This window comes from Rhipicephalus sanguineus, chromosome 8, assembly GCF_013339695.2.
Source record: "Rhipicephalus sanguineus isolate Rsan-2018 chromosome 8, BIME_Rsan_1.4, whole genome shotgun sequence".
In the NCBI taxonomy this organism is placed as follows: domain Eukaryota; kingdom Metazoa; phylum Arthropoda; class Arachnida; order Ixodida; family Ixodidae; genus Rhipicephalus; species Rhipicephalus sanguineus.
Window position 1 is genome coordinate 58,670,760 of NC_051183.1, and position 15,051 is coordinate 58,685,810.

A 15,051-nucleotide genomic window follows, 5' to 3' on the forward strand; every position below is an offset into this window, starting at 1 on the left:
CCTTGCTTTAAGGCTTAACTACTGCGGGCACTTTGTTTCTCAATACCAGTGACTATACTGTCAATACTCCTGTTCGATGTCATCTTTACGTGGTCGTACCTGAACTTTGTGCATATACAGAATGATATGTGTGTAGCGTGAAACAATGTTCTTCGCACGGCACCATTCAGATCAAAAAGCAGCTAGACCTGGCAGTATCTGGCCGTGCGCACATGGGACCTCTACTCTGCTTCTCTTGCACTAGGCGCCCTAAAACAGTTTACGACGGGTACTTCGAAGGCCATCGCTGCGACAAAGACCAGGAGATTTTTTTTTTCTTGCTACAGTTGACAAGGGTCCCCGATTAAAAATATTGGTTCCCATAAAGTGCGGAATCAAGAGACATCGCATGTGGCGCTATCACGAGACCGCGCTTATTCGGGGCGAATCAGTAACACACCACTAAAATTGCGGTCACATGCACATTTCCATAGAAGCTCATAGTTCACTGTGATTTAGTTTATACCTACTCAACCTTACTTCAGTATGGGGGACATCTTAATATAGCATGTCTACGTCACTTGTCTTCCACGATCAATTGTATAAGCACCTGTATATTTACGTCTTAATTCTTCCTATAAAGATGCACTTGTATTTGATCAGATCACCTCGCTACCCTGTTTCGATAGAGTGCACAAGACGATCTAGTATTCACACTGCATCGGATGACAGAACGATAGCTTATTTTTAGATGTCGAGCTTAAACGTCGTATGTCATTGAACAAAAACACACCTGCATTCTATCACAAGGGGTAACGTTGCGAGGCAAATTGTCGCAGCAGCAAATCGTGCAAGGAAACATTTATATATAACGTCATCTGTGACAAGTACATATAAACCTCCAGCGTGACTCTGCTTCGCAGGGTGTGGTGCAACATCCACCCGCACGCAGCGACTCTCTATTTAACGTGATGATGCACGTCCAGCCAGAGTTGTTCCTGGAACGAGTCCATCTTCGGGTACTCCGAGAGGCAGACCGTACACCCGTACCACTCCAGACGAACCCACGGCGCACACCTCTCCATGTGAAGCCGCACCCTGAAGTCGTCGGTGCGGACGATGCGAAGCGCCGGCAGCGCAGTGAGGGCGCGATCGAGGTCGTCCGGAAGTCCCTGCCGTCCGGCTAGACCCCCACGACCTTTCGGGTCCGTGCGCAGCGCGAGCCTCTCGAGACAGTCGAGACCGCAGTACTTGACGGCGAACTGCGGCAGGCCCAAGAGTAACGCCGTCGTCAGGTCGTCGTCGTGGACCTGTAGCTCAGCCAGGGAGGGACACGACCGGAGCAGGCCGAAGAAGGTCCGTTCGCTCATGGACCGGCCGACGCGCAGCTTGCGAAGACACTGGAACTCGGTGTCCTCGGCAATCTCTTCATCGAGGACGACGCATTCGCCGAGGCCCAGGCACTCGAGCCCGCGGCAGTGTTTCGCTATGGCCGACACGCTGACGTCGGTGACGTTGCTCAGCCTTAGGGACTCGAGTGTGAGCCGCGAGAGCACGTTGACGATGTGGGGATAGAAAGGGCAGTACGATGTCTCGGAGGCGAAGTTGAGAGACAGCTGGGTAACGTTGGAGAAGCAGCCGGCCTCTTCGAGGCCACGCTCCGTTGTCGACGTGAGCTGCGACAGAATGAAGGCGGCGAATTGTGGGCCAAAGGGAACGCCACCACGCGCATATGTTTGTTAAAACATTGTCACAGGGCATTGTATGAAGGTAACGAACAATCACTTGATAAACGTATTGGATGCCTGCATTCAGTACAACGTTCTGCCTCAATTGAAAAGGGCTACGTGGACTTACGCGCCGAATCCGCTTTATTTATTCTCAGGCACAGCATCTCAACCTTTCCGTCATTATCTAATGCGCCGCTAGGCTGAAGGAAAATAGAGTTTTAAAATTTCCCCCGCCGGTAATCAATCCCGTGACCTCATGCCAAGCAGCGCTATACTGTCACGTGGTCGTGACGTTGACGAATACAGCAGTCGGCGTGTTCAAGACAAAATTCTGTATATGGGCGAACCTGTGCCCCGGAAACGAAAGGCCAGGCTACAAGCTATACAGGCTGTACGCTGATAGCGGCGAACAGAGCGTCGGCCGTCGATAACCTGACAAGCGGTAAAGCGCGTCGGCTTTTATACATGTGCTATCCAAGAGTCCACCGTTAGTGCTGGTGGCCGCGTAAGCTATCGAGTGCACTTGATTATTCGTATCCTGCACGCAAGCTTAACGAAATGATCTTAAACAATCGCGAAGCTTCTGAAACATTGCGGCGCGGTTTACGCCGCGCGTTGCAGTCTTTCTGGGTGAAATCCGAATACATCAACAAAACACACGCGGCAATAACATACCCTTTAACTCTGGGGGATGCCATGTTGATATTACAAGCTAAACATTTCTAAGCAGCAAAAGGACACCTTTGGAATATGTATGTATGTATGTATGTATGTATGTATGTATGTATGTATGTATGTATGTATGTATGTATGTATGTATGTATGTATGTATGTATGTATGTATGTATGTATGTATGTATGTATGTACGTATGCAAGCCTATCTATCTATCTATCTATCTATCTATCTATCTATCTATCTATCTATCTATCTATCTATCTATCTATCTAATAATACTTCGAACTATCTTTGACCGATTGATCTGTTTATATATTGATCCATATTTAGCCAATATTCGTTAGCAATGGAGCCATATAGTATACACTAGTCATCTTTAGGCCAACACTGATCACTATTAATGTAGCTCAAGCAATGTAGCTCAAGCGACGACGCATGCGCAGCAGGGTCATCAAATTTATGTAAACATGCCAAAACCTGTGTACCTTTCAAGTACGTCCTAAACCAAACAAACAAATAAAACAAACCATCAAACATAGTGGAGCAAAAGGAACTTTCCTGCCGTTGAAGAAAACGACAAGCTCAAATTTAAAAATCGCCCTTTCTTTCCGCTAATGGCGACAAACGGATGGCTTGGGCAACTCTCCCCTTCGCTGTCAGTGTACGGGGTTGGTCAAAAGTTCCCAGGCCGTAACGGCCGGCCGAGGGACGGCAGCTCGCTCGGCAGCCCTCGGCAGCTCGCTGGCTGTTATCGCAATCACACGTAGCGCACACTGGTGGAGGGGGTTGCGCCTCCCTCTCTCTTTCTTGCTCTCGTTCATAAAAAATCCAGGAATAAACATGGCGCGTAATGGCCCCTCCCTGTTCGCTCTTCGAATTGTATAATACTGCGCAGCGCAGCTTATTCCGCCAAGATGTTCCAACTAGCCCCCAACACAACTGCTTCTCAATACATTTTGGGCTCCGATCACATTCGTCTGCCGCGAATTGCGAATTGACCTGCGCAGACGGCCGACAGAGCAATCGCAGTGCCAATGGAAAGTGAAGCGCACGATACTGTTCTCCGGGAAGCCGAAAACTACGGTAATGTATACCATGTCTAGGTAACTGTGGCCGCACGCATGATGCGTCAGTTTTCCGGAAGACTGCCGCCCCGCTACACGCTGCACAGTAATAAAAAATCGAAGAGCGGACAGTGAGGGAACATGGTGCGCCCTGTTTATTCCTCGTTTTCTTATCAAGGACAGCAAGAAAGGGAGAGGGATGCACACCCCTCCCCGCACAAGCTCGACGCCAACGAGCACCAAGGCGTGATCGCGATGGCAGCGCTCCAATGACAGCGAGCTGCTGCTCCTCGGCCGGGCGTTGTGGAGTGGGAACTTTGGACTAACCCTGTACATGCATAGCTTCAACTCTCTCCCTCGCGTTTTGATGCTTATGCCGGAAGAAACAATCAGTTTTCCTCATCATCGGTTCACATGAACAATCCTTGCAGTGCGATGACAAGTGGACCCTTGGATCTCTATGTTTTCTAGTTCGTGTATGTTACAAGGGTTGTGGCATGTTTACATTAGAAGTGTTTGTTGCTGGGCTAGTAATCCCTCATTATGTTTAGATTACATGGATGACTCTGCTGCGCACGCGCGGTAACTTCGTTGAGGCGCGATTGGCCTGAGTGTTTATTCGTGCCGTTTCTTCTGACAAACTGTAGTTGTGACTCCGCACTCGCGTCGTCACCTCCTTTTTTTCTTCGTCCTCGTCTGTTTAGCGCTGTGAGCTATTCAAAAATGCACGGACAGATTAGCCAGTTCTTGGACCGGCTGACTACTTTACTACCTTCGCAAAATATGTGCGAGAGGTGCCTAGGAGAAAAATTGTGTTCAGTGTCAACGATTTCTCACCCGAAGGCTTTTGATTTCGCTGCAGTGGTTACGGTCCTTGGCGAATACGGCAACCTCGTCGGCGCTCAGTGCGTGCGCCGTGACAGGTTGTCCGTTCTCCGCAGTTAGAGTGCACCCGAGCAAGGCTTCCTCGCGAGTGAAGCTCGCCGTGGCACTCGCACACTTGAACGACGGCGCACATGGTTCGCCGCCGCCTCCACCGGCGTTCAGGTTGAGAGCACGGAGCATTTCCAGCTGAAACGGCAGTAAACACTGTCAACGCTACATACGGGGGGGGGGGGTCAAGTTGGTAGGGTATCGCGGTAGTCAGAGACTGTCGATCAAGACATAGACACAAGAAAAATAAAGTCGACGACACCAACGTACGGCAATGAACACCGATCTGGTGTTCTGAATTTCAGTTTTTTTTTATGTTTCCTCAGAAACAAAATCTGTCCATTCATTCAGTCATTCAAATGCCAGAACCGTGGTATCACGATGAGACTTACAGTAATATTCTCTGACAGTCTTGCCGCCCTCCTTTATTCCAGCGTTATAAAAGCGGATAGATGACACCGTCCAGCAGTAACCAAGATCAGCCACCATTTAGCCGGTACTTAGCCAACACTAGTGCACTGAAATCTAACAGTTAGGAAACATTTCGCAGGTGCGGTAGGTAATCAACAAACAATAAACTCTTTCGAAAATTATTATTGCATATCGTTTGTCTTCATATATCTACATAATAGCTTCTATGTACCACTCTACATCGATAGATCTTATTTTACCTCGTCAAGGGATTCTTTTGAGAGTGAAGCAAAAATTAGTGTTTCTTCATTGGTTAAATAACTTCCAATACATAAGCCCAATCCTGAAGTCTCATAGCGCGCCATCTATGGGTCGCACTGTCAACTGGCGAACTATTGCGTGTTGCGGAAAAGATGAGGCACCGAGCTGTTGGGGCCCCCACGGCAGTGGTAAACTGAAAACGCGTCCAGCGTCATAACGCGCAAAACGTTCACGGGGTATTCTTAAGGGCATTCCGTTAACCCTATTGACTCATGAAGAAAAACAATAGCTCTTGTTGCCTAATCATTAGTGCGTTGGGTTTTTGCTCTAGCGGCTCTGGGTACTGTTCTGGTCACTAAGAATGAACCTTTTTTACGAGGATAGTCTGAGCATGCGCGGCGGTGGTGACTACAGGCGCGTCATGTTTTTTGGGTGTCACAGCGCGGCAACAGGAGCGAAATGAGCGGTACCTGGCGTCGCAGGTTTGGAAATTCCGAAAAATACCAGGTCTCCGAGATTGTCTACCGCTGCGCGGTGCACAACTTCGGAGGCCACGGACCCCCAGTTTCGATTTCGGTGATCTCCACTGGACCCGGAAAACGTCCATTACTCCATTACATCTATCAGATAGGCAGCGCAGCAGCACCCTCAGCCAATGAGAACTAATCAGAACTGCGTCCCGTTAGTTTGCGCTGCTAATATTCCAGCAGAACTAACAAGGTGGCGAATTTCACAATATGGTGGAATTTGACATGTTCAAAATAGTGCCCCAAGCTTCGACTTCAATGTTGTAACTGTCTTCTTTTATATTTTTCATAAGAGGACGCTGCTTTCGCGGACGGGCAACTTGCGCGCGGTTTTGGTACGCCTTTCGCTCCTTAGACAGTGAAAACTTCTGCAACCCAGGTTCGCTTTTGGTAGAATAATTCTCAATAAATAGTGTTGCAAACGCCAGGGGCATAGCCTCTGGATGCAACTGCGAGCACGGGCCCCTCCCGAAATTTCTTTCTACCATGGAATACAGAGCACAAGATGACATGCAGTAGTAAGGAAAACCGGGCTAGCTGGTATGAATGCATTATAGAGTAGCGCAAAAAAAGACACACGGACACTGTGTCACCTCAATAGGCGCCGGTATCGTCTCTTTAGCTTAGGGGTCTCAAGCTCACCTCAGGCAGCCGAATGCAGCCCCGACATTTAGCCCCGTAAGAAACGTAGGAAAGGGGGGGGGTGTAGATTGCAGAAACTATCTGCTAGCGTGGCCTTTCGAAACGTGGCCTTTCCGATATCGCAATATAGGCCACTTCTGAAGGGGATTCGACCACAATAACGATACCGATCTCCAAAATGGCTAAAATCTGAACTCTTGAATCTATATTCAGAAATAAAGTTTTTGTTTAGTGGTTATGTTTTGAAAAATGGTGGCCGCATGAGATCCTTCACGAAAGAAATGATTGAGACTACCCTTGTCTGTAGCTCATGAACATACTTATTAAGAAAATAAAATCACCGACGATTAGGATACTCGCTAATGCAAACTCTGAGCACAGCTGTTAGGGTGTTTTGATCTTGCGATAAGTTGAGGCGCGACTGCCTCGCTAACCAGGAGACCGCGAAGGGCAGCGCGTGGGCGCGTTCCACAACAGCAGGGGCAGACAGGCCTCCACTCCTGCAGCACTTTCCATATATGGTATCGGTGGAAGCCCCGGCCGCATACCTTAGTGATGACGTCATTGGCAACCGCACCACGGCCCGCACTACTGTGGCGCCGCGGGTGGCCGCAACGGAACCTGTCGTCTCGCCACTGTCGTTCCCCCCTCCTTGCTATCGCCATCTTTCATCCTCCGCTGCCCTCCGCGTTCGCTCTCTTTCGTCTTTGTTCGCTCTGCCGGTGTACGACGACGCCGACGCCGCTCAACGCAGGAACGGTTGTCTAAGAGCTGCGCTCTAAAACTTGTTTATTATGGGCAAACTTGTGCCCGGAAAACTACATGCAATATCTAAGAGTCCACTAAAGCGTTCCACAAGCAAACTGTCTTTTCGACCAACCCAGGTCAACTTCTCTCAATCCTCGCAGGTAAGCCCACTTTCTCGTGCCCGTGCGAGAGACGCATGCGTTGCGCTGTCACAAGAAGCGCGAGCAGGCGCGAGGCATTGCAAACGCTAACACGGCAGCTCGCTACGCTGCGCGTTCTCTCTCTTTCGTCCTCGTTCGCTCTATCGGTTACGCCGCTAAACGCAGGAACGGGCGCCTAAGAGCTGCGCTGTAAAAGATATATGGGACGAAGACTGTCATGTGCGGGCCGTGCCGCTAGAGCAAGGTTAGCGACCTGCATGCGGCCCGCAGGGGGCCTGTTTGAGACCCCTGCTCTTGCCACTGTCCCTGTGTTTTCTGTGCTACACCATAATACAAAATGACACTCGGCTACACTTGCCTATCCGGCCCCCAAGGCGCACCAAGGACGAGCCCCACCGCAATAAACTTCTGGCTACGCCACTGGCAAGCACCTATAATAACTGTGTACGCCGGTCATCGTACCTTCGGGCAGTTGAAGTGAAGATTGACAGAGGTCAAGGGCATTATCAGCAGGTAGTCGGCGCCCAGGGCCGGCGTGGTGCCCAGCAGCCGCTCCAGGTGCGAGTGCTTGACGAGCCCTTGCATTATGTAGTCCTTGTCGTGCTGCAGCTTCAGGTCGTGGTACAGAACGATGGTGGTGACAGCGGGAAACCACGTTATCAGGTCAGATACCAGGTTCCTGCGTTTCGTAAGCACGAAAGGGCGTTTCAGGTTAGTAGAAGGAAGAAAAACTTACTTTGACTTGGTTTAAGACTGTCTCACATGAAGGCTGGTAGCGTGTTGTAAGCACTGATGACAAAGTTCAGCGAAATGCGTTAAAAATTTAGGGTGCTACGCGTAAAAAAATACACGATACAATTACGAGGCACTCCTGATTACGAGGAGTCCGGATTAAGTAAAACCACCTTTCAACCTACACATATACCAAAGTACGCCGGAGATTTAGTTTATTTATTTCAAAGCACCTTGAGTTATAGAGACACCGTAGAACAAATGACAACAGACAACCGATACATGGGAGCCAAACGTTTACGCTAACTTACTTGCAAGACAGTGTTACCAATGAGAGTAAATGGAAAAACAATACCATTTTTACAATGAAATGCGGCGGCCGCCTAAGGGAACCGAAACCGCACAACTGGGTCTATTAGCGCAAAGTGCACCTCAGCCGCTAAGTATCAAAGGCGGGAAGTGAAGTTCACCCACCCAGCGGTATCCACGTTGATCGGGGATGTTCAGTCATGGCCAACATGAAAGAGAACACTGAAATGCCTTCTATAGGACACTGGATAAGAGCAGCTGCCAAGTACGAAAGTGTTCGTAACACTAAATGTGCAAGTGCAAAAGTACAGTCCAGGACAATTTTGACAGGAACAAGTTAAGGTTAACTAAAACACGGTTTTTCGTTTTTGTTTTCGCCGGTACGCGGAGTGCCGGCGCGATGTCGCCATCCACACATAGTGTGGAGCCCAAAAATGTTTTCGAAACCGCATCATTACCGTTGCGAGATTGTGCTATGAAGCTGTCGCCTGCGGAAGCTCTTCCACATTGTGATTTCCTCTTCGCGTTTCGTTTGTCCGCGAATGTACCTCTTTTAAATCAATACGTCCGATCCGCATCAGCAAAGCACGGGTAAATTGCTTAAGCACGAACTCAGTGGCCCCTTTCACGTAGTTCACGAGTGTATTTGAGTATCACTGGGTGACACAAACCTGCACAAACAGCTTTTCAACATCGCTGAATTAATGGGTGCCGTGTAGCATGCAATACGCACTGAGTAGCCTACGAAGGCATGCGTAAATCTGAAAGCGCATAGTTTCCGCAGGAATATTTTCTTGAGCGCTAAGAACTTTCGCTAGTTATGTGAATCTGGGCTTCGTTTACAGCAGAAATTAAAGCAATTGCCATGTGACGGTTTCTGAGGTTTCCTGCATTGTGCAACGTTTCTCTTATACAGCCCAATCACGTGCATACTTTATTAGCACCTCGATTCATCCACCGCGTATTACTGGGTGTACCAATTATTTCTACGCATAGCGTTCAAGGGACATTAAAGCGAAACAACGACTCAACTTAAACGAATAAATTATGCTTCGAGAACTCTACTGCCGTTACTTTCGTCGTGATAGCCTTAGTAATAGAAAATGAAATGGAGGCTAAAGTGTCTCGTTTTATTTCCCGCCGAAGTCTCTGCACATGGACATTAAATTGAATTTGTGAAAACGATCATTAAAATGAAAAATGAAACGCGATATAATTTTAGCGCTAAAATCATAAAAGCTATGACTATGATGCCGACGTTTTTACATATGCACACCGTAGCTTCCTACGAGTCTGCCACGCTGTTTGGCGCCAACATCATATTCAACCTTATGGTTGGTACTGCATGACCTGGCGACAAATCGGCCGGGGTAAACACAACGACGGGGAACCGGACACAGTCACCAGCCGCTATGGAGGAATTTTAAAACACCAAGAAGCCCTAAGAAGGACCTCGCTCCATCCTTACACATGCCTTAGTAGAGAGATGTCAGTTCCCTGGAGACAACTACAGACAAATACGTATCCAAACCTGAGTCTACACATAGCAATATCTATCCGTCAAGATATGACGATAAATGCGCGCTATGCTAGGAACACCCAACGGATTACCACCTTACATGGGCCTGCCAAAAATCAAAGGTAGTGCGAATAAACAAAACACCAACACCGGAGCACTGAGAGGCTGCGCTGTCCTGCTCTAAGGCTGAAGAACTGATAGAGCTAACCGACAGAGCTCGTAAGATGGCAAATGCCACGGGGACTGTGGACTAAGGGCTCCACTTTCGCCTTTCATAACAATTTTTTATTCATTAACGCGCATTACCTTTACTTACATACAAACTACAGTGAACTAGACTCTTCGAGAACGGCCACAGCGAGCTACGGGGCGTTAACCGTTACCGGTGTGAGGCCGCTGCTCACTATTACCACGTCAGTTACCATTCGAAGCTACTCCAGCTCTGTGGATTTCCAGAACAAATCCAGTCCACGCTTACCTGTTATGAACTACGACAATTGTCGTGACGTTCTTCAAGGCCTCTTGAGCTGCTTTGAGAACTGGGTTGGACTCGGTAAGCTCGTCGCATCCGGCGAATAGCGCAGCCGCTACGCCTACACTGCCAAGCAGGTCGCTGTTGGTCACCATGTCCTCCGGCTTCATAGTCACCGTCTTCTTGTCTTCGCTCAAGGTGAACTCATCCGGCAAAGAGTGCTTCTCAGTCGCCCACGCACTTTCCAGTTTCAGGGTGACGCAGTGCTCGCAGTGGACGAGTTCTTCCGGGTCTCCGAATTCCTGCACGGCCGCCATCATTATCTCTCCGGTAGCCATAGTTCCGAAGTTCGCCACGCCGTTCCTGCAGACACCATGGTTGTAAAAAAAAACATCACGGCACCCCACCTGCACAATTGCAGTGCTGCTACTGCTTCCACCTACATTGACCTGACCAATTCGTAAAAGAAATAATTATGCCATTCGCGGCGAACACGTGTCGAATTAAATGCGAAGCTATAAATCCGCGCAAACAGCGCAAAACGGCACGGCGTGCGATCTCGTCAAAATAAAACTAATGTCGTGACTAGGGTGGCAAAATGTTTTAGCGCTATAGCGTTACCGCGGATCCCCGAGCGTCTGTGGCATTTCTTTAGCATTTATTTCCAGAAAACTAAGTTAAATCAGGTTCAGTGTTACAATAGCTTCAATAATTCACGTTGGCAACACTGAACCTGAAAATTTATTTGCTGGATCGGGAATATCGTAATATCGGCTTTCGTTAGACGGAGTTTTAACTGTAGTGCATGTTAGGGGTAATTTTTATTTTTCGTGATACTAGAGAGCCAATAACACCAAATTTGAACAAGCTGATTTTTTTGGCTAAGGGTGGACACCATAAAAAAACTGTCCTGTTTTTTTTTGTGCCGTTATCTATCCTCCGCGCTGCCCCATCAAAATGTTCACGCCGTGAGAATGAACTAGAAAGGTCGCAGAACGAATGAACACACGAAAAATGAAGGTTCAGTTCTTTTCACAATCTTCGTTATACCGCAAGCATAAAGTACCATCATTTCAGCCACGTGTAACATCGAGGTGACGTAGAGTTATGTATAAACACTCGGTAAGGGCATGCACTGGCCATATAACGTTCTAGAGCATTCGCGTAAAAACTGTTTCATTACTTGTGTAAGCTCTTCACACACAAACAATTTATCGTACACATATGAAGTGCATAACGCGCACAATATAACATGCCCAAGCGCTTGCATGCGTAGTTTAATGCGAAGGTCGGCCCGTTTATTTACCGCAACCGTGATGATGTGCACGCAACGACCTACAGTCCAAGACACACTACGCTGATCTGTAGCACGCCCCAGGCCACCGTGCAACCCAAACGCTTGAATTGTCATTCAAACCATTTCAAATAGCGCCCGCGCGGAACAGGTAGCGCCATCCCACCGCAAAAACCCGAAGCGCGTCGTGCTACGAAGTGCAGGTAGTCTCAGAGGCCATACGCAACGAACACGCGTGTGGCGTGCAGTCTGCGTTCGCTTAATCGAAATGTTCGAGCAAGCGACCCGCGCCGCGCCCGTACCATGTCGCGAAACGATCGCACGAATGTTTGGGACGCTCAGTTAAATTCTCAAGGGAAAAAGAAGGAAGCCCACCGCAAAGAGACGCTCTGCAGGCGTCGTCAGACGCCGCGCACCGATTACTCAAACAAAACAACGCGTCTTAACACCACCTCGAGCCGTCATTGCTTGTTACGAAGCAAGCTTACTTAATTAACGAAAAGCTAGGTCATATATCGAGCGCACTTCAAGCCTGATAGAGCACTGGGCGACGGAAACCGTCAAAAGTACCGAGCTTGAAAACACAAGACTCAACCAATCACAGGCGACAAAACGTTCTACTCACCGGTAAAAAGAAGCGCTACTTGTGTTGATCGAGAGAAAGCAGCGCCGATCAGGTTATGGAGACGCACTCTTGCACGTTACGCGACACGTTACAGTTAATTACGGCGCAGTTGAAGCACGGAACGCCACGCAGAGCAGCGGCAAAGAAATGTCCATCAACGCCTCTTCTGTTCCATAGAATCCGACTGATGTCCGAACTACGGATTGGATTGGAGCGTCCACTCAGCGGTTCCTTGTGTGGTGGCGTTCCATGCGTGGGAGGGCATTCAAGATCGCCAATTGCTTCCGGCTCCAATTAGTAAACAGAAGCATGGCCTCCGAGATGTGGCGTTGTTAATTTTAGTGAGCCTTCCAAAACAACTCCGTTTGAATTCGACCCGTCTCCTACGCTGTGCATTATACGGCATCAAAAAAAAGAAAACTGGAGCAAATTTTAATTGTTCACGTATAATCTGTTTCATACATCGGGTGCAACGCTTTAGAAGCTAATGTAACAAGGCTTCTTGAAGTAGATGCCTTCGCACCAAGAAATAGAGACCACCCATAATGCAATTCTTTTTATCGTTTTTAGCCTAAGTAATAAATCAAAGTGCTCTGTGTCTTCAATATAAACAAACCTCGTTATTTACACATTGCACAATTCAACGTTACTAGAACAAACTCAGTTTCACAGCTCCGTATCTCCGCCAGCGGAGGAGGGTGGTCCGAACGGCGGTCGTGAGAACTAGCGGCGCTGCAGTTCCGTCTTGCGCCACTATCGGCGCGTCGTCTGCTGCCACGGCATAACGATGCGATCCGCCGCGCAGTTGCTCGCGGCAACTGCGCGGCAACTTTCTTATTATACTAGTTAGGTGGATACTTAGGTGGATATGCATAAGGTCGTCTGTATGCATTGGCCCGCGTGCGTTGTTCATTGATTGGCTAAGAATCGATGTTCGGTCTATATTGCCACGCCCACTTCTTGTTTTATTTTGATGTATTCGGGTTTGACCAGCAAAGACTTATCAACGCTTGACGCTGTCCGCGAAGCAGTGTTCGAGAAGCTTCGCGATTTTAGTAGATCGTTTTGTTAAGACTGCGCGCCGCACGCGAATGTTCCAGCTTTGTCGAGAGATACCGCCGCCACCAGCGATATCGCTGAAAAGTTCGATAGCGCCTGTATAAAAGCCGACGCGCTTGACCGCTTGTCAGTTGATCGACGGTCGACGCTCTGTTCGCCGCTATCAGTGTATTGCTGTAGTTTGACTTTCAGTTTCCCGGCCACAAGTTCGGCCAAATAAAGACTTTCATCTCGGACCTGCTGACTGCTGCCTTCGTCGACGTCACGACCCTGTGACAATATTGAGCTGTCTACATTGCGCTTAACTTCCAAGCATAGGAGTTTCTAAGCGAATGAGGGTTTTCAGAGTAATTTTTAAATCTACCACTACGATTTTAGCCGCTGCCGTCTTATCTAGACCAAGAACAACCCAACACGTTTGTAAAAGCCTTTATAGTGCACAAAGAAGCGTACTTACTCGAGATACAAAAACGTTCTAGAAAAACAGTACTCATGTTTCTACAATTTATTGAAAAAAACTTTCTCGAAAAACATCACCAATGCTTTGCAATGTTTACAAGACACGTTTTCGCGACGGTTAGAGATACTGACCCAAAAGCGGAAAATTTTACGAGAACTCGGTAAATGAAATCTCAGTGCGCGATTACATCGAGCAGATGTCGTCTCTGAGCAATCTTTTCAGCGGATAGTTGTATTTTCAGTGTCTCATCTTTCTACGTGGCATCCTTCTACGGTGCCTTAAACAATTCGAACAGATCGGCCGTGATGTGAGCCCCGAGCAGTTATTCGCGCGTACTCTGTCGCTAGAAGAGTCGTCAGTATTCAACTTCAGTTTTTCAACTTCAACGAGCAGATGTTCCATGCCCGCAGCACTTTACACTGTACGACAGCCGTTTGCGTTTCGTGCTGTAGCCGTTCACTACGCAGTTAAACTGCTCGTCAACTACAATTATCTTTTGCACAAGTAAGTCTCCGTTCTCGAAGCAAAGTGTGGTATTGGGCTAGTTGGTATTCCTTCATTAAACTGCTCAGCGCAAAAATTTGACACGGTACACATAGAAAAGACGAGGACCAGCGCTGGTCCTCGTCTTTGCTATGTGTACCGTGTCAAGGTTTTGCGCTGAGCAGCCCGTTCCCGAGCCGGCGAGTGTAAAATATTCCGCACATCTTGTTCAATACCTCGTCATAAAACCTCTAGAAAATTCACTGCTTTGAAGGCATAGCGACAGCTGACAACTGATCGAATGTTATAGTGTGATGCAACTCTCAGTCTCGGTAGCCTTTCGTTTTGCTGTTCCATTTCTCGCGGCTCCTCCAAATTGGGCACTGGGCTTTCGCGGGACGCCGTGCGTTTTGGGGGGGATTTGCGCCTAAACCCCTAACATTTTGCCTTTGAAATGTGGGGTGGAAGTGCTGGGAACAAGCGCGGCACGGCACGTGGCGCGAGTTCCCACTTTCCACGTGGGATCAAAACTTCTTGTCCCGCAACCACACGACGATAGTGCTTTACAATGTCGTCACTCTCAAAATAAACGTCACAGACCTTGCATTTCGCAGTAAGCCTTCTATCTTTGCGATGCAAAGCTTGAATGGCGTAGGGACTTTTGCAGGTCCGAAGAAGTGTCGTGAAGCGGAGTCGTCGTTGCGGTAGCCGCTCTTGCAGCCCGGCGCAAAGCAAGTCGGCATACCGCACTGTGAATCTGTTCGCCCTCGTTACATCATGCACGTGTCTTCGTACAAGACGCTAAGCCTGGTCAAGAACAGTCGCAAAAAAAAAAAAATCACAGCATATCCACGGAGTGAATGATGATGAGTGGGCGAAGCTGCGGAGGTTCATCGGTAAACCGTGAATCTTCCGTGAATTCTGCCCAGTACATCATCACCGACGGCGAGCTAACAAAGCGCAGAC

The 15,051-nt window shown here is 48.4% G+C and overlaps 1 protein-coding gene across 4 annotated transcripts in view; it reads right to left on the bottom strand.

The window, feature by feature from the left end:
• Positions 1–696: 696 nt before the first annotated feature.
• Positions 697–15,051, bottom strand: part of LOC119401977 (uncharacterized) — a 74,179-nt gene continuing 59,824 nt past the window's right edge. For 2 of the 4 annotated variants that reach the window (XM_037669008.2, XM_037669009.2), the window contains 4 exons: positions 10,171–10,527; positions 7,595–7,811; positions 4,288–4,521; positions 697–1,655 (listed from right to left, as the gene is read on the bottom strand). In XM_037669008.2, the coding sequence (XP_037524936.1) occupies positions 939–1,655; positions 4,288–4,521; positions 7,595–7,811; positions 10,171–10,527 (1,525 nt within the window). In that variant the 3' untranslated portion in view covers positions 697–938. Of the gene's footprint in view, positions 1,656–4,287; positions 4,522–7,594; positions 7,812–10,170; positions 10,528–12,083; positions 12,202–15,051 lie in introns of those variants that run through there. The other 2 variants (XM_037669010.2, XM_037669011.2) reach the window with 2 other exon arrangements.